Source organism: Harpia harpyja, chromosome 6 (assembly GCF_026419915.1).
Source record: "Harpia harpyja isolate bHarHar1 chromosome 6, bHarHar1 primary haplotype, whole genome shotgun sequence".
NCBI lineage: Eukaryota > Metazoa > Chordata > Aves > Accipitriformes > Accipitridae > Harpia > Harpia harpyja.
In genome coordinates this window covers 25,683,650-25,705,508 of record NC_068945.1, presented here as the reverse complement: position 1 = coordinate 25,705,508, position 21,859 = coordinate 25,683,650, and the positions used below count along the sequence as shown (strand labels likewise).

General features: G+C 40.5%; 1 protein-coding gene across 4 annotated transcripts in view; it reads left to right on the top strand.

The window, feature by feature from the left end:
• LARGE1 (LARGE xylosyl- and glucuronyltransferase 1) overlaps positions 1-21,859 on the top strand; it is a 300,311-nt gene that overhangs the window by 215,366 nt on the left and 63,086 nt on the right. For all 4 annotated transcript variants that reach the window (XR_008235525.1, XR_008235524.1, XM_052789429.1 and 1 more), the window contains exon 7: positions 10,818-10,922. Coding sequence is in view for 2 of the 4 variants with exons in the window: in XM_052789429.1 (XP_052645389.1) it covers positions 10,818-10,922 (105 nt within the window). In the remaining 2 variants the exon portion in view is untranslated. The remainder of the gene's footprint in view (positions 1-10,817; positions 10,923-21,859) is intronic.

The following is a 21,859-nucleotide window of genomic DNA, read 5'->3' as shown; positions in this document are numbered from 1 at the left end:
CTAATTCTTACTAGCAATCTGTGAGACATACTGTACTATTCAACCTCAGAGCTCAAGGTATTGTGTGAGTGGCTGCTTCATAATTTTATCTTTGTGCCAATCTTGACTCTCTAGTATTGGACAGTATTATTACATGCTGGCAAAACTGAAATGCTACATATGATTTCAACTTGAGTTTACGTGTAGACACATTTTCAGCATGAGAACATCTCAACCACTTAGCCCTGGAAATCCGGATGTCTCCAGGGTGCAGGTTAAAAGACAGAGAAGGACATAGAGGAAGAATGGTTGTGTTCAAATTTAAGAGCAATTCTCTGCACATTTATTAGGTATTTGCAGTGCTCTATCTCTTGCTGACAAAATAACGTGCAACACTGTATCGGGATAAAATTTTCCATTCTGTTCTCCAGGTTCTTCTTTTCTTCTTATATGCACATCCGCTATTTAGCCTGACTGCAGAATCATGCCCTACTTAGAGACGCTGAAGCTCAACAAAGAGGTGACCCATCTGTGATTGCATAGCTGGTCAACATGAGAATGAGGACCAGATCCCAAGACTCTTGAGCTCATCACTAAAGCATGAGGTTTCTGGTACAGCCACTGTTTTGGCATATCAGGCAGAAGCATCTCTTATTCTGTAGGCTCAAGATGCAAAACAGCAGGTTGTTGTTTGGTATCAGAGCTCTATCGTATTTCCCAATATAGGATTAATTGTGCTTAGTCATTAGATGTGAACAAATGTTTGCTGTGTCATCTTGCCATCTAATATTCCTGATGCATAAATAATTCTTAGTTGTAGTGTTTGTGAGCTCTAACCTGTCTTGAAGCCCATAATTAAAAGGATAAGGTGAGCTGTTTACATAAACCAATTGTCAGTATAGTAAGTGCCATTAATAGCACTGGCAAGAAGTGCTAGGCAGGTAGCAGCATCTTACTGCAGTCTGTGTCTACTGAAGAGACGACTCCTGAATTTTCATCCTGAAAAATTTGCATAGGCTGATAAAGCCACATAGCCAAAGGGAAAAGCAGAGCTTGTTTATTTTTTAACAGAACTGAACCCAACAAAGGGGAAAAATAATGTCAACATGGTTGGATTTCAACACCACGCACAATAACTTGGCAACCTTGTTCACATTAAGCGGGTGACTGCAGCCCTTTTCTACTAAATATGGGCCTGTTTTTTTCTGGTTTGGTTTGGGGTTTTTTTACTTGTCACCAGAAAACCAATCCTTTTCATTTTGTTCATCTTGTGTTTTTTTCTGCCACTGCTGCTACATTCTGGGACTTCTCTGATGCTCAGAGAAAGTACTTAAGATACATACCTACTGATTCCTTGCTTACAAACAATCCTGGTGTGTCTATCGATTTAGAAGATTTGTTCCTTTTAAATAAAAAGGAAGGGGGTTTAATATCTTGCTGTTTATATATGATAACTGCCAAAAAGGATATGAAGTAGGAAGCTGTGCACAGTTTCCATGAACAGTCTCCAAAATATTAGAAAGCTCTTGCCCTCTGTCTCTAAGTCATTGCTAATAAACAACAGTTTACTATTCCAGCAACCTCAAACACCGATTACTGAAACCCGATGAAGTATAGTGAAGTAGTGGTGTTATCCTCATTTTACAGAATGAAAGTGAGGAACGAACAGCCAGCTGCTAACCTCTGTTACCCTGATGTGAATCTGAGTTAAGTTTGTTCAGTTAACGGAGGCAGCTTAAGGTTTACATCGCTACAGCTGAAATAAGCAGCTGCCTGAATGTCAAGAGGAAAGTGAAGGGACATGCCCGGAATCACAAGGGATGTACCCAAAGTAAATCTATGGCAGAGCAGAACATAGCATTCAGGGACGTGGCGAGAAAAACTCAGCCATCAGTAGACCCAGTAAGCTGACAGCTGCTCAAAAGACTAGCTGAGTGGGAATTTCTAAACGATTACTGGCAGTGACAGTTTAGGCACAAGGCTACTGAAAAGGACAGTGTCTCTGAGTATCTAAGAGCAGTGCTCTGGGTCTCACAAGTCCTGGAACCTGTTCATAGGTCACCACTCACCTCCCTGGTGACCTTGGAAATGTCACTCCATCACTGTGTGCCTCAGTTTCTCCTGCTGTAAGGAGGTCTCTCCTTTCCTTTGTAAAGTGCTACTAATGAAAGGCATTGCATAAGAGTTAGATTATAGATTACACATTGCAGCCTGCTGCTTGGCTTCCCATTACGGTTTCACAGATGGGATTTGTGCCAACAAAAATGTGCATATCAGGCCTTTATCCCCTTTATAAAATTGGTACAGTTACGACAGACAGAGTCATGGTGCATGGACGGTTACTTTCATGCTCTTCACATGCTCCTCCAAGACAGTTCTATTGCATTATCTGTGGCAGCAAAAAAATGAAGCATTTTTTGTTCAGTAGTCACGTATTCCTGCATTGCACAAATTCAAGCCATGGTTTTAATAGCTTGTATGTTCCTGAAACTCTGGGCACAGTCATTTAAAAATATCTTTTCTCTCAGACCAATACCTGAATATTAGAAGTAGTGGATTTGAATTGACTTTGTTCACAAGGACATTTTGCTGCTTTCAGAGAAAGAAGTTTTCGATTTTGTAAGAGTGTGAGTTTTTATATTGAATAAATGAAAAATTAAAAAGCAGACCATGATGAGGAGAAAGCAGTATCAGGGCACACGACCTTTAAGCTGTCATTGGTGCGAATAAAAAAAGTGAGGTGTGTAGTCAGAGCACTGAGTACATCTCGCTGACCTCCTGCAGCGTGGTTAGGAGAGAATACCTATCACCTGAGAAGGGCTTCATGTCAAGTCTCTTACTGCTGTTATTTAGATGTCATTTCTACTGCTGGGGCATTTTGTGCTATAAACAGTGGCATAAAAGCTGAGGTGAAGAAGGACAGCTCAGCAGCACATGAAGCTGGTACAGGCATCTCTTCTGATCTAGCTTACAATTTCACAACCATTTCAGTGGTCAGGGTCATTCTTCCCCAGACTCCATGCTAGAGCACCTTTCTTGGCAACGTGTTGGGCATATCCTTTCCTGCCAGGTAGAAAACAAACAAAAACTTCTGTGCGTGTCCAAATCATAACATCTTTGAATTCTTCTTAAGTTTCTGGCAACATGGGAGCCCTCTGTCATGGGCGCCCAAAGCCTTGCCATTGTCACAGAAAACCTCAAAAAGTTTTGTTCCAAAGTGAAAGGTTTTTTCTGGACTTACTCTCTTATGCTCAGCTGCTGAGAATCCATTTCCCTGAAATTCTGCAGATGAAAGTGCTGCAAACATTAATGATAGATTTGCTAGCTTTGCTGTAGTTTGCTGGACTCCTCACTGTCCTCTTCATTTTTCTAACAAGCTCCTTGGAGGAGAAGATGTGCAGAAACCCAGTATATTCGCTTCTTTTGATTGATTTCATTCTTTCATCGTTCCTTATGAAGATGAATCACAGATTTAGCTCTTTACCCCAGCCTTTCTCAATCCAATGCTGTATACTTCATCCTCTTGATCACCTTTTGTGTATGATTGTGCCTTTTGAATCCTCCCTCCTACCACCTAGAAAACACTTGCACATTTCTTTGTGTACAGACTCTTGCCGAGTTATTCTCTTTCTCTGGCCCAAGTTGCTGTAAGTTCTTTTGCCCTGATCACATCTCCACCTCTACATCCAGAAATCAGCTGATAACCATTACATTAGATCCTCGTTCAAGCATTGCCAGTGTCTTCCTTTATTCCTTTCACTAGCTCCTTTCTCCTTCACTGAGTCAACCTGGCCCATCTTGTCTTTCCCTGCCCTTGATGTACTGTATCTACCTCTGCTTCACTTATCTACCTTCCTTTCTTACCAGGTATTCACTGCCTGTCTCCTTTTTTCCTCTCCTGGCACCAGTGTGCTATCCAGTGTGATGCTCCCATGGAGACATCCTCTCCTCTCCCGAGACACTCCTGCAGTACCTTCATTGAGCTACTCTTCGGCCTCCTTCTCATACAAGCTACTTAATAACCATGCATGCAGTTTCTCTGTATGACCAATTAGTCCAGGAAGAAGGGCTAATGGCTGCTGGGAAACAGCAATGTACTTGATGCAAATGAGAGAGCAAATTAAAAAGTTACACTTGCGTGGGAGGCATTTTTCCCTGAAACTTGACTTTTCCACATGTAAAATAGAAGTTCCTCTATATATACACACACATCTCTGTATATATTTATGCATGTATATGTGTGTGTATATATGTATACACATGTGTATGTGTGCATACACATGTAATGCATACATCTGTTATGTGTATGCACACCTGTGAAATAAATGCACAGTAGAGGTTAAATTGTTCAATTCTGTTGAACACAGTGTATCCTGTACTGTACAGGCATATGAGAAAATGTCATACTGTGTTTCTGGGAACAGGCAGACTTGTGTTACAGTGCACATACAAGATTTCATGTGTATATTTTACATGGATACATGGTAAAATTTCTAAAAACTTTATAGAGGAAAGTGCTGAGAGTTTTTGTGCTTGAAATATATTTTCAGAGGTAACTCGGGGCATTTATTGCATGAGAAGACAGAGTCTTTTTTAGGGATGAGAGAGGACATGGCAGTAGAAGAGAGGAGTGAGTTTGGGAGCAGGAAGAAACATGAATTGATATAGACAGTGCAAGAATTGCACAGGGCATCAATGGTGAAGATGAAAAGCTTGAACTTGACAGTGATCTGAAGAGATGGATGAGAGATGTGGCAGGAGAAGTGAAAGATTTTAGAAGCCACATATTTTGTATGAACCGGTGCAAGATCAGGGACTGGAAGGCCATAGAGAAAGGGTCAGTCACTCAGGCAAGACTTAACATGAAGTGCAACACGTTCAGCTGGTATCAATCAGCGTAAGTACACTGATTTCACTGGAGTTGTGAAGATTTATACCAGCTAAGGATGTGGCCTCACACATGTCAGAAAGGATGGGTGTCTTATGCGGGTGTTGAAAGGGTAAGGAAAAAGAAATCAGGAGAAGGAGAAAAGAGGGAAAGGACATTAATGAAAGATTTTAACTCTGAGTTGTGCAGAAAATAACCCAGCTTCATTGTACCATTATAGATTCACTAGTCCTGACTATGTTCATCAGATGTGGTACTGGCCAATTTAAAAATGTTCTAGCATTCCGAATATGTACCTTTTCCCCTCTTCCCTCCTGTCACCTTATTATTTTCTATTTCTGTGTCCCATTTTGGGAGCAGAACTCTGCAGTTCTCCTGATTCCTGCCAAGCTTGAATCTTAAATTCTTGTTGAGTCCTTCTCCTGTTCTTTCAGCTTACACTGAAGACATGCATTGCTCTGGCAGTACTTGGCTGTGGCTCCAGCATTTGTGTCTGTATTAAATTCCTAACGATCTGAACCGCGGCTGTTAAAGCAGTTAGAAGTAGCAAGACAGAATTCTGCTCGTTCTCCTTTAATAACCTCCACAGTGTAGAAATTGCTTACTTCTTATGTTTTTAAAGGCTGAAAAATACTTTGCACTTGCTTTTCGCTTTGGAGGCCTTTACCAAATACAACTAAACCTTGTGAATGTAACAGCCAGGAGAGCTGTGCTGAAACAGGTCTCTCCTTTGATATCAGCTCACCCTTTGGCCATGGGTGATCAAAAGGTGGCACTCCATCCCACCCCTTCCCTCCCCTTTAACACGCCTTTTTATTTTCCCTTTCCGGAAACAGCCTGATGTCCTGAGGACCACAGAAAGTGCAACTCACCCAAAGTATTTGCTGTGGGCTCATTGCTCTTACTGTGATTGCAGTGCAGTCATGTGAAAGCCACTGTAGTCTCTAAGAGAAAAAAAAAAGGCTTCCACTAAAGAACGTGTTGAAAGAGGTTGTAATAACTATAATTTTTTGCTACTATTATTGTTGTTTGTAATAGCAAAATACCTCAAGGTAAGAGCTGAGGTTAGGGTCCTTTGTACAAAAGACCCTAGAGAAGATAGAATTCTCTAAAACTGGGAAAAAATCAGGGCAGAATAGGAAAATGCTGTTCACAGGCACCAAGATTGTACTGGGCACCAGGTGAAACTAGCAGATACCAGACTCAACATAAACAAAAGCTGATACTTCTTCAGATGTGTCATTTGCCACAAGTCACTGGAAGCTGGAGGACCACTATTAAGAAGTGCCACCATACAGATGTGCTGTTGTGCTCCGTACTGCACAGCTGCTACTCCCTGCTGCTGGAGACACAATACCGTGCCACGTGCTTTCAGCAGAAACTAGCACACAGTTATTACCCCCGAGGGCTTAAATTTGCAATATGTGAGACAGGCAAAATGGGAGAGGGGTAAAATGTTGTTATCCCCATTGTTATTAAGGGAGAATCGAGCAAGAGGCTGTTACGTGACCTGTCCAGTGTCATCCAAGAAGTCAGTATCGGAGCTAGGAGCTGAGCTGAGATCTGGATTCCCCTTCAGTGAACTAGAGGATCATGTTTCCCCTCCGTTAGCCACCAAAAATCTATGAAGTGAAAACAGAATCGAAGGCATTGAGTTGTAAGGCTCAGAAGTATCTGTTTTTCCATGGAAACCCCTTCCCAGCGACAGCTAAGCTTTTGCAAAGGAGAGAAGCACTTCTCATCATGCAAGAGCTGCCAGGGAGCTGTACTGTGCAAAACACTGTAGCTGTGCAGCTGCCTTCTGGAGAAGTCTCGTCCCACAGCCAGGCAGCATACAGCCCCGTTCCTGACAATCCAGCTGTAATTCTGCCTGCTCGATAATTTTTCACTGTGGTCATGCCAGAATCATAGCCTTGTTTCTTGTTGTCTGGCTGTTAGTGGTGATGTATGAATAAGTAAGAAAGACAGCTTCATTTTCATAAGCTAACTTGTGCCTGGAGTAACAGGGAGTGAGAGGAGTGCACTTAATCATAACTGCAGGGCTGGAGCAGAAAACAATGACAGAGCTTTTGCTGTTAGTGGTGGTATTTTATTATAATAACTGTTACGAAGAAGAAACAGGCAGCTCAGAATGCTGAACAATTCAAATTCATTATGGTAGCCGCCGTGTTCTCATCTGCTGGAAGAATAACTCACATAACTCTTTTGTGCTTGCCTTTTACAAAAGGCCATGGTGGGAAGGAACTCCAGTTCTCCCCAGAAAATCTGAATTCAGATTGCAGTATGATCAGAGGTGGAAAGAAGCTGGTGAAAGTTTCTGCAGAACTGCAGGCACCTTGCAGGGAAGGCATGAAGAGTGGCAAAGGGACAAGTTGGGGCTGATGGATGGTCAGAAAACTGTGAGCAAGGGGAGCATTCATTGCGCCTGCTCGACACCATGCATTGCTCTGGCCAGTGCCTCGCCTCGTTTCTATAACTTCATAATGCATTTGGAAAAGGAAATAACTAAATGAAATAACTGGTAATGCTCAGGACAGATATTCTCACAATGATTCATTAATATAAAAAAAAATTTGATGAAAGCTTTGAGCGAAATATTTTTAGTTGTCCAAAACTGGAAGGGCAAAACTTAGGGTTTTATTTTCTTTGAGCTTCTAGATACATAGAATAAAGTGGTATATGTGGTATATACTATGCATCTGTACTATGTGTCACATTGTTTGATATTATTTAAAATGAGGAGGGTTGTGCATTTAGATGTGGTTATTTTGATGTCTTCAGATGAAAATATTTGGGGAATTTTTTTCCAGAGAATATTTCTGAATTTCTTTTTTCTATACTGATTCAGAAGGAAAACATTTTTTGGAACCATTAATATTTGCTATGCAGCTGAAGTTCTGGTATCCTGATCACGTCTGCCCTGAGTCAAGATCACAGAGAACAAAGTAAAGGGAAATAAAAATATATTCTTCTTTGGCAGAGACAGCAACACTATTCCAGCCTAGAGAAAACAGAAATATAACTAGAGAAGATACAAAACATATCTTCATAACTTTCTCCAAGGTGGCTTGGGAGACAAGCCATCACATCTGCCTGGTAGGTTTTCAGACACCAGCAAGAGTTACAACAGAATGACAAGTTGCATAATGCTCTACCCTAGCACAGTACGTGAGCATGTGTGCATTCCCAGGCCATTGCAAAAGCAAACTAAAGTGTGTTAGCCAACACATTTTGCTTTGTATTTGTGACAAGCTAAAAGGTCATGCACAGGCAGTTATTCCAGTTCAGTTGATACTCAGTAAGTCACATTATCTGATCCATGTATCTAAGCCGGAAAGCTTACGTGATGTTAATTTCTGCCTTCATCCATGTCCCATATCAAACCTCAAGAAATACTGGTGAGAGCAGGATTTGTTCTGGCATCTTCAAAAATAAAGGGAAAAGGGGGAAGGAAATGATACAGCTACAGTAAATATGTGCAAACATAATTTCCTGAGCCTTTTCAGTTTATCTTAGCATGAGAAATAATAACTGAGAAATAAGTATTTCAGGGGTACATTGTCAGAACTGAGATTTTGGACTGGTAGGTGGGAAAGGAAAACCATTAACAAGCAGCAAGGTTTGTTCGGTTTTTATTATTCATCAGTTTGAAGGCTGAACTCTGTGGCTTGTTGGGAAATGCATGGGGCTAAAATAATAAAAGCAGATTGATGCTCCGTGGTAAGGAAGTTCAGTATCTGCTTCTTGCAAATGGAATTCTAACATTTCTTTTGATGTTAGCAGTACTATCCTGAGAAGGATCTGTGGACTGCTGAGTTGTGAAATGCGCTGTTAGAATATGGGCAGGGTCACTCTCTTCCTACCGGCTGTGCCAATCCATTCCAGCCCAGCTGCACCTGCATTTTTAATTGGGTTTTTTTCTCATCCTTTACTAGCCATGGTAGTTTCTTATTTTGATTTATTCTACCTCGACTGTAGGGGAGTGGTTATAAAGAACAGGCATTCTTCCAGCACAGAATCAACAAATGTTGGTTTAAATTGTGCCCTTCAGCCTTTTTTGGCTAAGACTTGTTTCAGCCAGTTGAAATCCCTTTCATATTTCCTCACAATATATGGCTTGTGGCACCTCATATGCTGTCTAGTGTCTTCCATGTGTCTCACAGGTTGAGAGATGCTACAGTTTATTTGTATGAACAAATCGTCAGTTGCTTAGGATGCATCTGCCTCTAACTTGTCATTTCCTTCATGCTCTTGTGCATTGCACTCTGTTAATATTACCAGTTTTCAGTAGCACCAATGGGGTGATAAATGTGTGATGGTCTTTTATATGATCCTTTCTGCTCTCCCCCTGATTTTCCACCTTCTTAAAAAACAAGTTATGGATTATAATGTGAAAAATTAAATATGTATTACATGTAATATGTAATGGAAAAGGAGGGACATCATTAGAAAATGAGGTCTGGTGAGGACTGGCATGTTGTGATTAAGATAGAGTAGGATGATCCTGAACAGTGATGTGGACTGGACTTGGTAATCTCTCAAGGTTATTTCTAGATTGATTTCCATTCACTCCTTGAATGCTTTCGTAGTGTTCTTATTTATTTGTTATATGCATTGGCCACTCACTGCTGCTCACACTCTTTGAAACAGTGTTCGAGACACATGTGGGGGTTACTGATGTTCCACTGAATTAGAGATACTGCAGGAGAGTATCGCAATCACCTGACGTATCCTAATGTCTTCCTAGCTGATTATAAAATCGAATTAATCACTTCTGTCTTTCTGTCTTGCTTCTGAGCCCAATCTTGTCTTGGACCATACTCAAATTTTAGTAATTCAGCTATGGTCCTACATAAGCAACATATAATGATCATTTAATGCTTTCAGTGCACTGCTGTGACTGTACATCCAGTTTTATAAGCATAGCTGGGATTTGAAAATGTGCCTTCAGAGCATGATGCTTAATTGCTTTCTCAAAAGGTTGCAAAATAATTTCCAATCCCAGCCTTAGTGCCCTCACTGAGTGGGTCCGTCTGTCAAAACACCATTCCCTTTCCTTTCTTTGACTAGATCCAAATGCAGTTTTCCCCTTCCCTCCATCCTCTGTCACCAGAGCATCATTTCAATCACTTCTCTTATTTACATTTTATACAGCACATTTCAGGATAGATAATTAAGTCCTTATCTATACAAACATTCCCTTTTCAGTTGATTTTTAAGCAGTGCAAACCTTCTAGACACATTTGCTTTAAAACATATTTTACTCTAGCTGAAGCCAGCTGCTAATCAATGTAAGCTAAACCAAAATAAGCCCATCTAAAACTGAAATCATAATTTCTATGCAACATTCCACACAGGCTTACCTAAATGACTTTTAAATTACTCTCTTAAATTAAAACGGTGCAGCTTTCTTTTGTAGGTAAACTCTTAGAATCCAATATTTTCCTGAGCAAGAGGGATTTCCTTTGTGACTGAGAAAAAAAATCCCTGAAACTAGTGGGGGGGAGCATGGGAAGACAATAATTTGTTGTACTGAGCCTTGTGCTTCAATTATATTATCTCCATCAGAGTATGAACAGATCTTTATATTAGATGATCATTTTACCAACACTTACTTCTCACTAGGATTCTCCATCATTGTATTCCAAAATCAAGCAGCATTCAGATTTGTCTGGGTGATATATTTTTGTCAGCATGACAAAGGTTCCCACAGTGTTTAATTACTCAGACTAGCCAGGGGAGAAGGAAAGAAATGAGCTGTGCTGAGTTTGCTGTGCCAGGCTTGCTGTCTGTTACAAAAGCAGGCATCTTCCGAATGCGTGAAAGGAAGGCAGCGCCCGAACTTCTGTCTTCTCTTACCACTGGCTGTCCTTCTCCAGATCGCGTGTTTGTTTTCCATTGATTGACTGTCTTTTGTCTCATGATCTTTTTGCAATTTGCTCATTTCCAGGGCAGCAGGTTCTTGGCTTGGTGGAGAACCAGAGCGATTGGTATTTGGGCAACCTTTGGAAGAATCACCGGCCCTGGCCAGCACTTGGGAGGGGCTACAACACAGGTAGGCCCTGAGGGTTTTCTCTGAATTAACGTTTGCACTGAGCATGCAATCAGTTTCCTGGTATAGAGAGTATGAGATGTGGCAGCTTGCACCTCCCTTCCTAACCTACTGCAAAATTTGTCATTTAAAGCAGTAAAAATGATGCAGTGTGATGCCTTTTGGAGTTTCTGGTCCTGTGCTACTCTGAGGAGAATATGTTCCTTCTCTAAATCGTCTTAAGAGAGATCGTATGGCATCCTTTGGGGAAGGACACAGCTTTTCAGCAGTCTGACACACCCTCAGCACATCTCCTACAAGATTTCTGTCCATGATGAAGCATATGTAGGCCCAGCAAGAGGGGAAGAATAGGAATCAAGGCTCATTTTCTGTAGACAGGTAAATACAAAATGTCAGCCCAATAAAGATATAACTCCTGCAGGACAGCAACAGGGTCATAATTGTCCTAATAAAATGCAAACTACTGGCCATCAATTTCTGCTGCTGCGAGGAAGGAATAAAGGCACTGGATCAGAGAATTTATTAGGTTGCAAGAGACAAGTCTCCCCACAGATTTGTGTTTGGTATGTGAGAAAACATACCAGGTGCATAAAGAACACACACGTACATCTAAATCATTTCCATGCTAGCCTTTACATGATGATGCAGTGAGTTAGGTTACCTTTCTATTTGTAATACAAGGGCAGAACAGATGGTGAAGCCTCCATTTAGAAAAGATGAGTCCACTTAAATATCCCTGCACTATCAGGAAATTATTCACCATAATAGTGATTTTGCTTCACAGAAATATATTGGATTGAATTACACAGACTAACTAGAAAAAGGATTGCACAAGTTGTGGTTGGGTCTTCTATATTTCTGTATTCCTTTGTATATTTGGGGGAAACACTCCAGTTTTTGTGAATTTGTATTTCAGCCTCTGCAAAGCATCTCTGTTCTGTGAAAATGTTCAAAAGAATAGCCTAACAGAACAGAGATAGATATGGATACAAGATGTTGGCAAAAGAGGTTTGTTTCCTGGTTACCCACTTGCCAGAGCAGAATTGCATATATAGAGGCCTGGGCTGCCCGCCCTCCACCCCCCCAAAAGCATGAGACAGAGCTAAGTTTTATGGATTTGTCCTGAAACCTGAAAGCTTATGTTGTACACAACTAAATTTGTTGATGTCAATTCTCTTCAGTGTTACACCACAAAGCAGTATCTTTGTTCTACTGAGAGATGGCCACCTTTTATAGTTACTTTCTTCCTGCTGCATTTTTGCTTTTTCCTTTCTGCCATTTTAATGCTGACAGAGAGAAATGTGTCACAACCACATAACATTAGAGTAACCCAGAAGTATGTGGTCTGTAGTATCTAAAATGCAATTATGTAAATAAAAACGCTGTAAAGCTTTAATTTATATTGTCTTAACTTACTGTTCCAAATGTTTTATAGGGATACAAAATGTCAGTATATCACAAAATTCTTCCACTGAAAGCAAAAATAATTGAATGTCTGCAGTCCTTCACATACATTGCATGTGTTAGTTCTTGGTATGTGTTAATACATACCTATCAGGCCATGCATAATCCTGCCCATGATTTTAGTCTGCTCACAATTTCTTTCTTCAGACAACTCACCTCTAGTTATAAAAACTTTTTTTTTTAGAAGGAAGACCAGAAAGTAGATAATTAATGGTAGATTGACAAGTGATCATAAGAAGTGGAATGATGTTTTTTCAGTACATTCAGTGCACGGAACTGAGTGAAACAGTGCAACCTCTGAGAAGTAACAACAATGTTATTGACAGAATCAGCATCATTTACTATAATTTTCTTAATTGAATTAATTGTTTGCCTCAGTAATCTAGCAGAGATTGAAGGTGTAAATCTCTCAAGGAAGATGAAATACCAAGTGAAACTGGAGCTTGTTTGATATGTTCAGTAAATTAAAATAATTGACGCTGAATGTAACACTGAGGCCAAGGAGGATTCAGAAAACTAAGGCAGGGGGGGCAGGAAATAGAGGCAATAACTCTAAGCAAAACTCTCATAAAAGACAGTGGGCCAGGAAAGGGAAGACTCAGAAATTCAGTTGCTTAGAGTTGTACTTAGGAATAGTCAAAGGGACCCCAAAATCCTGAAACTTTAATGAGCTAAACAAAGCTGGATCAGGGGGAAGCTCTCAGACAGACTTTGCTCTTGCTCTTGGGAGAGCGTTTACTACAGTCCTAGGATACAATCCTAAGAAAAGAGATTTTTATGTGAGCCTCTTCAGCCAGACCCAACCCTGGCAGATCTGATGCAGAAGCACCCCTCAAAGTCAAAATTCTTCTACTGCTTCCTCCCAATTTCTGAAGCAAATAATTTATCTTTCACTCCAACCTTTCTATGTCTGAGCCACTCTGGACAACATATAGGCTGGGGGAGTCCCAGAAGGCAGAAACATTAAAGCCAAAGGTGTGTTTGTTCCTTCTCCGCTAGCTCTTTAAACCCAGTAAGCATGTGCATTCTCCTGTTCCTGTGTGCCCAGGCCAAATCTCCTGACAGCCAATACAGCTTTTCAAGGAAAGATTTTATTTGGTTGTTTTTCATCCTTCTTCCTCATTTGCACAGGCAGATAATCCAAGTCATACTTTAGTCCATGATAATCTTAGGAAAGCCAGACCAAACTCAAAAGTTAGTTTAGTGACAATTTAATTGGTGTTTAAAATGTTCTTAGTTAGAACCATTCTTTATTTGAGATAACGTTACCTTCCTCAAGCCATTTTAAACACAATTCCTTCTGTACCACAGAGGTACCCAGGTTTTTTCTGTACTTCATTGGCCGAAACTCAGTAAACTGCTTAATCAAATACTTCTTTTATATATCATTGCCTCCATTTTGCTTGTCTACACTGAGATTAACTCTTACAGATTCCTCATACATTAGTTAAAGCACACTTTTCTCTCTGTGTGATCTATATTGTCTTTCACTGACTAAACTGTGCTTTCGAAAGTATTGCCTGAGCTGCACTATGATTTTTCTCTTTACAGATGTTAAACTGACAGCTCCAGAATTGCACTGTATGGTTTGATGTTCATTTTTGGAATAACAGTCTTCTTAGTCCTCAGAAAAATATCTTGTCAAAGAAATTCTAAACATAAAAGCTTTTAGTACTTTGTCCGCCTTATACTTTCCATCATGGCGGAGAATAGCTTTTAAAAGCAGTTTCTGGTGACTGTTAGCATGATTTCAGGCCACTTCCTCAGCTGGTGTGAATCACCCCTGGCTTCTCTGGCTTTAGTGCTGCAGGACCAACTTATATCAGCTGAGAATGGAGTCCATGCCTTTCAAATGGAGCTTTAGGATGGATCTGTGCCTGTAATTTGGGTGCCGGGGGGCATTTGTAAAAACTTTGGCCCAGGGGATTTCAGACTCCTAGACTACAGAAGCCCGTCCTGAGGATTTGAGGCTCATCTGAAATACACTGCCTCAGTGCAACTACCAGATACTGTAAGGAGGTGTCTCAACAGCTTGAGCCGAGGATTCATACTCCCACGCTGAGAGATGTCACATTACCAGATCTGTGGATTGAGAACAGAAGGGAATGGCTAGCACCTAACAATTACCAGGCTACGTGTGCACTGTGCATTATTACTCCTGTATTTGTAATGACTGGAAGAATGCTAGAATGAATCTCTTTCCTTTATTATTTCCCTGAAAAAGAGGACCTATGGAAGATGAATTGGAAGTGGGAAGCATATGTTATGTCATTTTTGCATAATATTTAGCAATTGTGACAAGCGTAGGGCAGACTGTTTATATGAGATTAGGCTGGATCACATCTTGTGCTTCTTCGTGATGATACTGTGCATCTTCAGTGCAGAAAGCAAATGACTAGTAAAGAAGCGCAAAATGGGGTGGTGGCGGTCATGGAACTGCCTGTGGTCCTGCTCCGGAAAAATGATAACCGCTTTCATCTGAGCTCCATGGGCTTCAGCACACAACATTATGATAATGGATCTGATGTTAAGACGTGCTGAGCACTTTTAATTTAATCAGACATTTCTGTTTTTCAGAAATCCTCACAATTAATGCTTTAAATAGTTATTGTTGCCTAATTCTGGATAGATCTGTTACCAAAATGCCTTTTTTTCCCCCTGGAAGTGTCAGAATTCCATGACAGCCATCTGAATATAGCACTAATTTGCAAACTATATTCCACAGATTCTGAGTAAAACTAGCGCTTTTCTCCATGTTGTAAAGAAAAGAGTATAGTGGTTGCTTGAGAGAGGAGATTTTTCCGAATCGTCTCAGTGAATGAAGAAGTCAGGAAACTCATGGTTTATAGAACCTTTAAATACCCACCACTGGGGCCTGACTCAGTTTGGCCATGCCCTCTCTAAAAGCCATTGCAATATTCCTGCCTCTCATTACATAAAACATTAGTCATGTTTGGTACGGGAACTGGTATCATTAGGTTTGGTTTTAAGTACAGGAGCCTTTGCAAACAGATGAAAAATACATTTTAATGTTAAAAAAAAAAAAAAGAAAAAATGAAGTCTAACGCCAATGCAAGGCAAAAAGTAGCACCTACTCCATCTACTCAGATTCAGACTGTACCCATTTTTTGGATTAGATTATTCCTTCTTTAAGATACCGTGACTTCATTCAGCAAATATTATTATCAGTGCAAAGCATACTGATACATATGTGCTTTACAATGCAAAAAGATGCATTTGAAGGACAGGTATCACACACATTGTACAGGTAGTAGTTTAGGAAGTGCCAACACATTGCTTTTAGGCTCAATGGGAAATGTCAGTCTGTTTGTGTCAATGGTGGGAAGCTAAAACGATAAGTGTGCTTTTGATGACCAAATACCTATCTTTGTTGGCTATAATCTGCAGCTTGCACTTAAAAATAAGCTATCTTAAAGCTGACTACCCTCAAAGAATAGATTCCTTTCCAGTCTTTCTCATGCAGTTTCTAACACGTGATGTACTGAGAACTTCTTTACAGCATGCTTGACGTTTCTCAAATGAGGGTCAATATGTGTTTGATTTTGAAAATGGTGCCTCTATTTTGAGAAGCCTATCCATGTAGTAACAGCATTGCTGCGGCTGAATTAGTCTACTGTTCATTGCATTCTCTGAGATACATCCTCTGCTCCTTAGCAATTGAATCTATCAGTCCCATAACTGTCTTCTCTTTAAAAACAACACCTGACTTTCTTTGAAACACTGAAAACTTTCATCTCCTAAGAAACCTGTGATAAAAAAAACCAATGACATTCAGACAGTCTATACCAGGTTCTAGTATCCATTATATTGGTGTAAATAAAAAGTATTTCTTTTTAGTTTATTAAATTGTCCTAGTTTGGGGTTTTTTACTGGTCTGACCTGAGTTCATAATGTAAAGTTCTCCATGTAATGTACGTAAATAGGACATATATATGTAGTATGCCAGTCTAATGATTTAAAGCATCATTCTGAAGTGTGGTATTTTTAGCTTGATCAAGACAGTTCTTTATGTGAACATACATAGCTTGATGAGTAATTATGTTGTCCAGCACTCTGAAATGCCCTCTCTTTATTGTACAGGGACCATCATTAGCAGGTTAAATTTAGATGAGAGACTTACACATAATAGCTTAGTAGAAGCATCCAGGTGCCTAAACTGAGAACAAAAACTTCTGTTATATGACAGGAGAACCCCAGACAAATGCATAGTAATAGTAAAACCAGTACTTTTTCTTCTGAAGTGCAAGTTCAGTTTCCAGTTTCTTATTGTGCTCATAAAAGTAATTGTGTAAAGACAGTTCCTTTTTGTAGGTACAGAAACAGAGGTTTTAGCCATAGTCCCAAAGCAAAGAAAGAGGCATCACAGTTGGACTCCATCTTTGGACTCTTAACAGGTAGCCTGGTGCCTGTCACAGAAAGTAGCAGAGTAACTAAGATGTCTTTCTACACCCCTGTGTCAAAGCTGCCACCTCTAAGAGAGCGCCAACAAAAAACAGTTGAATTAGGTCATAGTCAGATCACCCTCTTAGGTGCTATTGGCTACAGAAATCACTATGCTTTAATCATTTTAGTGTTAGGGCAAACTAGGTTCAGGGGAAACTAGGTTCAGGACAAACCTTTCCCCTTTAAAAAAATATCAAGAGACTTCTGAGAAGGAAGAATCTGCAAAATTGAGTGGACACTGAGATCTCAGAAGCAGCAGATCAATTCTTTCCTTTCCCCATTGTCTTTCTTCTGTCTCTATGTTCAGCTACATCCTGACTTTACCTGTTCCTGCTGTAGCTCCTCTACCCTCCCTCCTCCACGTGTCTTTGTCGAACTGAGCTCAGGGGAGGACAGGAGCACTGCAATACCCTATATATACAGATAGTTTCTACACAGTTGTTCTCAAGGCCTTAGCAGAGACAGTGAAAAGAGAAGCTTTCCCTAATAGGATCGTAGGATTGTAGGCAATTTAGGTCAGAAAGGATCTCCAGAGGTCTTCTGGTCCTCCTCCCACTGAAAGCCAACTCAGGTTGCTCAGGGCCTTTTCCAATTGAGTTTTTAGTATCTCCAAGAATATCTCTCAAGGCAGCCTATTCCTGTATTTAGCTACTGTCTTGGTGACAAAAGTAAAAAATAAAAGTAAAAATTCCTAATACATAATTAGCATTTCCTTTGCTGCAATTTGTGTCAGTTACCTCTCATTGTGTCTCTGTGCATCTCTTGGGACAGTTTGGCTCTGTTAAGTAGTTGTAGACAACAATAAGAGATCCCCTTAGCCTTCTCTTCTCCAGGCTGAACAAGCCCAGTTCTCTCAGCTTCTCCTCATACATGTTCTCCGGGCCACTGGCCGTTTTGATTGCTCTCCACTGGACTTACTCCAGCATGTCGGTGTCTTTATTTGACTGAGGAATCCAAAACAGTACTTCAGATGTGGTTTTACAAGCGCTGAGTAAAGAGTGGTAATCTTTTTGTTGAACTTCATGAGCTTTCTCTTAGCCCACTTGTCCAGCCTGTCAAGGTCCCTCTGAATAGCAGCCCTATCCCCAGGGTATTGGCCACAGACCCCGGTTTGGTGTCATGTGTGACGTTGCTGAGGATGCATTCTATCTCATCTCCAGCTAATTAATCAGGATGTCAAACAGTGTCAGCCCCATTATCAACTCTTGCGGAATATCACTTGTAACTGGCCGCCATCTGAATGTTTAATTGCTAAACACAACCCTTTGAGCTTGGCAGTCCAACTCACTTTGCAGGCACCTTGTAGTCCACTTATCCAAACTGTACCTCAGTTTGGCTATATGAGCATGCTAAACAGCTCCACACACATTTTCTCCTTACAGAAATGCATCCCTGTATTTCTGTTGTGAACCTAATCCTGTCTCTCTGTTACTAGAAGAGAAACGGTCATGGAGGAAGGATTGACCTGCAGCTTACTTTTGGGTGAAGTCATTGCATTAAAAGTACATTGTGTTTCCTGGGTTTTTTTTAAAAATGCTGTGGTTGATGTTTAGGCTTGTTCATTCTGTGCTGCTGCTTTCCTTCCCCTGATCCATTTCTTAGAATGTTCTATTCCTCCTGAATCTCATCCAACCCATGAACCACGCATTAAGAGGGGGGGAAAAAAAGTTGTCTGGTTGCTTCTGAATGCAAAACCCCAAACTTTTTTGTCATCCAACTATAAAGAAATAACTTAGAGGCTGTTCAGCCCGTGAGCCACATTTCTTCCTCTGTTGCTAGGGCATTGACTGAATACCAGAGCAAGAAAAGCTATGACGGGTTCTTACTCATTGTGCCCATCCCTACAATTAGCTTTGTGGACTACTGTTAATATTAGAAGCCAGGCAAAATAATTATCATCTGTGCAGGGTGCATTTTTCCTCTTCACTTAGTCCAAAGTGGAAACCTTGTAAAACTGTTGACATTTTGACCCCTATTAAATATGATGCTTTTGAGAGGATCAACACCAAAAAACCCCACGTAATTTAAAGCAATGGTCCCTGTTACCTTTCACTTTTTGCTGCTTTCTGAGGAAGAAAAAAACATAGGTAAGGATCATGGATAAAGTCCAGATCTGATAGAAATGCCTGACTCTTGTGTTAAATAGACCTAAGCTGATTTACAGGAGCTGAGGATCAAGAAACAGATTTTTTTTTCTTTTAAAGGTGGGTGATTCTTTGGTGGAGAGTCCAAGATAGATTAGTTTTGGAAGACTGACTTGCTTTCTTCAGGGGAAATATTCGGCAAGTTGCAGCAAACCTCCTCAGTTTTTATCCATGGAAACAAGCCTTGTGTGATCCCTTTTTCCAAACGTGCCTGCGCAGGGAGATCCAATGACTGGACCTCCTGCACGGTAACCCTGTACAGTCTGTACTGTTCTGTGATTCCTCTTCAGGACAGCTCACCCAAAGTCCAGTTACTCTGGCTTGATGTAGAGTTGTGACACTCAATCGCACTTCTGTGTTTTGAGGCACTGACCTGTAAAATTGTACACTCAGAAAGAATGAAGAGATGTATGAGAATCAGTCCAGGATGGATAATCAGGTGAACATGAACTCCAGGTTTAATACAGTTGTCAAAATACTTTGTGTGATCATTGGATGTGTAAACAGGGACATTTCAAGTATGAGTATGGGAGGTGTATTTCTTTTGTATTAGGTGTAGACTTTTTACTCCTGACATACCAGATGTCTACACTGTCAGATAACTTAGCTCCCTAGTTCATTCTTCACTCTTGGCTCCCTGATCATCCACAGGGCACAGAAATTAGTTGGTAGCCTGTCTTTCTCAGGGAGCAACCTGTCTTTTGTCAAGAAAAAAAAATATTAAGTGTAATTTGTTGGTAGTTCACTCCAGGAGGTATTTCTGGAAGATAGTATGGATAAGACTTCACTCTTTTTGGCATCACTTTCCAGTCCTTCAAGACTGCATCAGAAGGCTTCACATTCTCTAATATTCCCACATGCCCTGATGACATTCTTCAGTGCACACAACATAGACCCTCAGTTCCATGCTAAAAACTCTCCAATCTAGAAAATTGTAACATGGCTCTCTCATAATGTCAGACACTGAGAAATGCAAACAAAATAATTTTTATGTCTAAAAACTGAGGAACACAAACTAGGCCCTCAGAGACAAGTATTACAAGTACTGTATAGTATGAAGTGCTAGACCCTGAACAGTGTGTGTACAACCACTCCATAGTCCTTGATCTGGGCGCTAGGGATCACTTCTTGGAGTGGATATATTTTAAAATGTAGGTTTAGCTACTTGTCCAGGTTCAAAGAAAATATGGGAAAAATTCCCATAAACTTGGGAAAAATGGCTCCAGGAGCTTATCTGGGAGCAGGTCAAGGGATAGTTTGATCATAGCTTATTAGTATCTGCAGGAGAAAATAACATTTCTTAATAGAGGGCTTGCCAATTTAGCAAAGGTTCAGCAAGATCAAATGACTGCAAGTTCAAAGACATGTTCAAATTAGAAGCAAGGGAAGTATTCTTCATCAGGGTAATTACGCATTGGAATAACTTATCAAAGTTTGTGATAGATTATCCATTATTTTAAATTTTTAAATCAAGACTGAATGTTTTTCTATAAGTTATGCTCTAGTTAAAGCACAAATTGATACTGAAATATCCTATGACCTCTGCTATGCAAGAGCTAAAAATTATCCTTTCTGACTTTATCACTTAAATATGTATTTAACCAGGACTTTGTTTTCCTCTCAACTGAAGTCACCTAAGCACCCAGGCAAATGACAACACAGATAACCTGCCGTGTAAGAATTACTGCATTTTTAGTACTGAAGAGAGGAGAAGTTCTTTAAAACTTTGTAGAAATTTTCCACATTTCCCTCATGTCACTTTTCTTTTTAAGCCTCACATTTCAAAGCGCTTTATAATAAGATGTGTACCTGACCATCTTTTTGTTAGTGTCAAGTTTGGGCACCTCCATCATGACTTCCGGACATGTACAGAGATGCACACTGAGTAGCTGTTGGGTGATACTTGTGCATGGCAGTGATGCGAGACACATCTTTGAGACAGCTCTCCTCTGCTCCATTTAGATTGGTCATTGCCATTGTGCTACAGCATGTAGAAGCTGAAACCTCCCTCCTCTCTCTCCCTTTGCTGGTCTGAAGTTAGAATGTGTTATCTGAGCAAAAACTTTCCCAATCTTTTGAATTTCAAGAGAATTTAATGATTTGCCTCTTGTGGGTTTTCTTTCCCCTCTTGGAAGCAATCTCCCTAGTTTACCAACTGAGAAGTCCCTGGAATATTTGCTTTCCAGTGCCTTTAAAATGTAGTCTCTGTACCCTGTATGCTCACAAGGGTCACGTAGTGCAAAGGCTGTAAGAAAACTGAGGAGCTTTTTAAAACCCATGTAAGGACCTTCTTCACAGATGGTTTTCATCTCCTGCAACTCTTTGCACAGGGTTCAGGAAACGCAGGGATTTGAGAAAGGTTGCTATCCTTACTCGTCTTCCTTGATGCCCAAAGCAAGTAGAGCAGCTGGGCAAAACTGTAGCTTCCCTTTCTGATTTTGCTAATATTTGTCTTTTTGCCAGCCATGTTGTTTTCCATTATAGGATTTAGGAAAACTTTATCAGCAATTTGAGCAGGAAGATGTATGACTTTGCACTGCTTGGGACCTATGTAAGAGAAGGCCAATTCCTCCAGGTCTAGAGATGGCTTTTCTTTGCTGACCTCTGAGAGACCTGCAGAATTGTTACTGCTCTTCACAAGACTCTGGAAGATAGGAGGGGAGAGCATTACTTAGCAGGATGGTCTTTAAGTAGCAGAGGTTGTCCTTCATAGACTTCCTAAAAGACTTATGGCTCATGACTCCTCTCCTGTAGACCTTTTAGACTCATGACTCCTCTCCTGTAGACCTTTTAGACTCCTGAATCAAGGAAATTTTTCTGTAGCAGCCTTTGTGGCTTTAAGAAAGTTGGAGAAATTCCCCCAGAAAT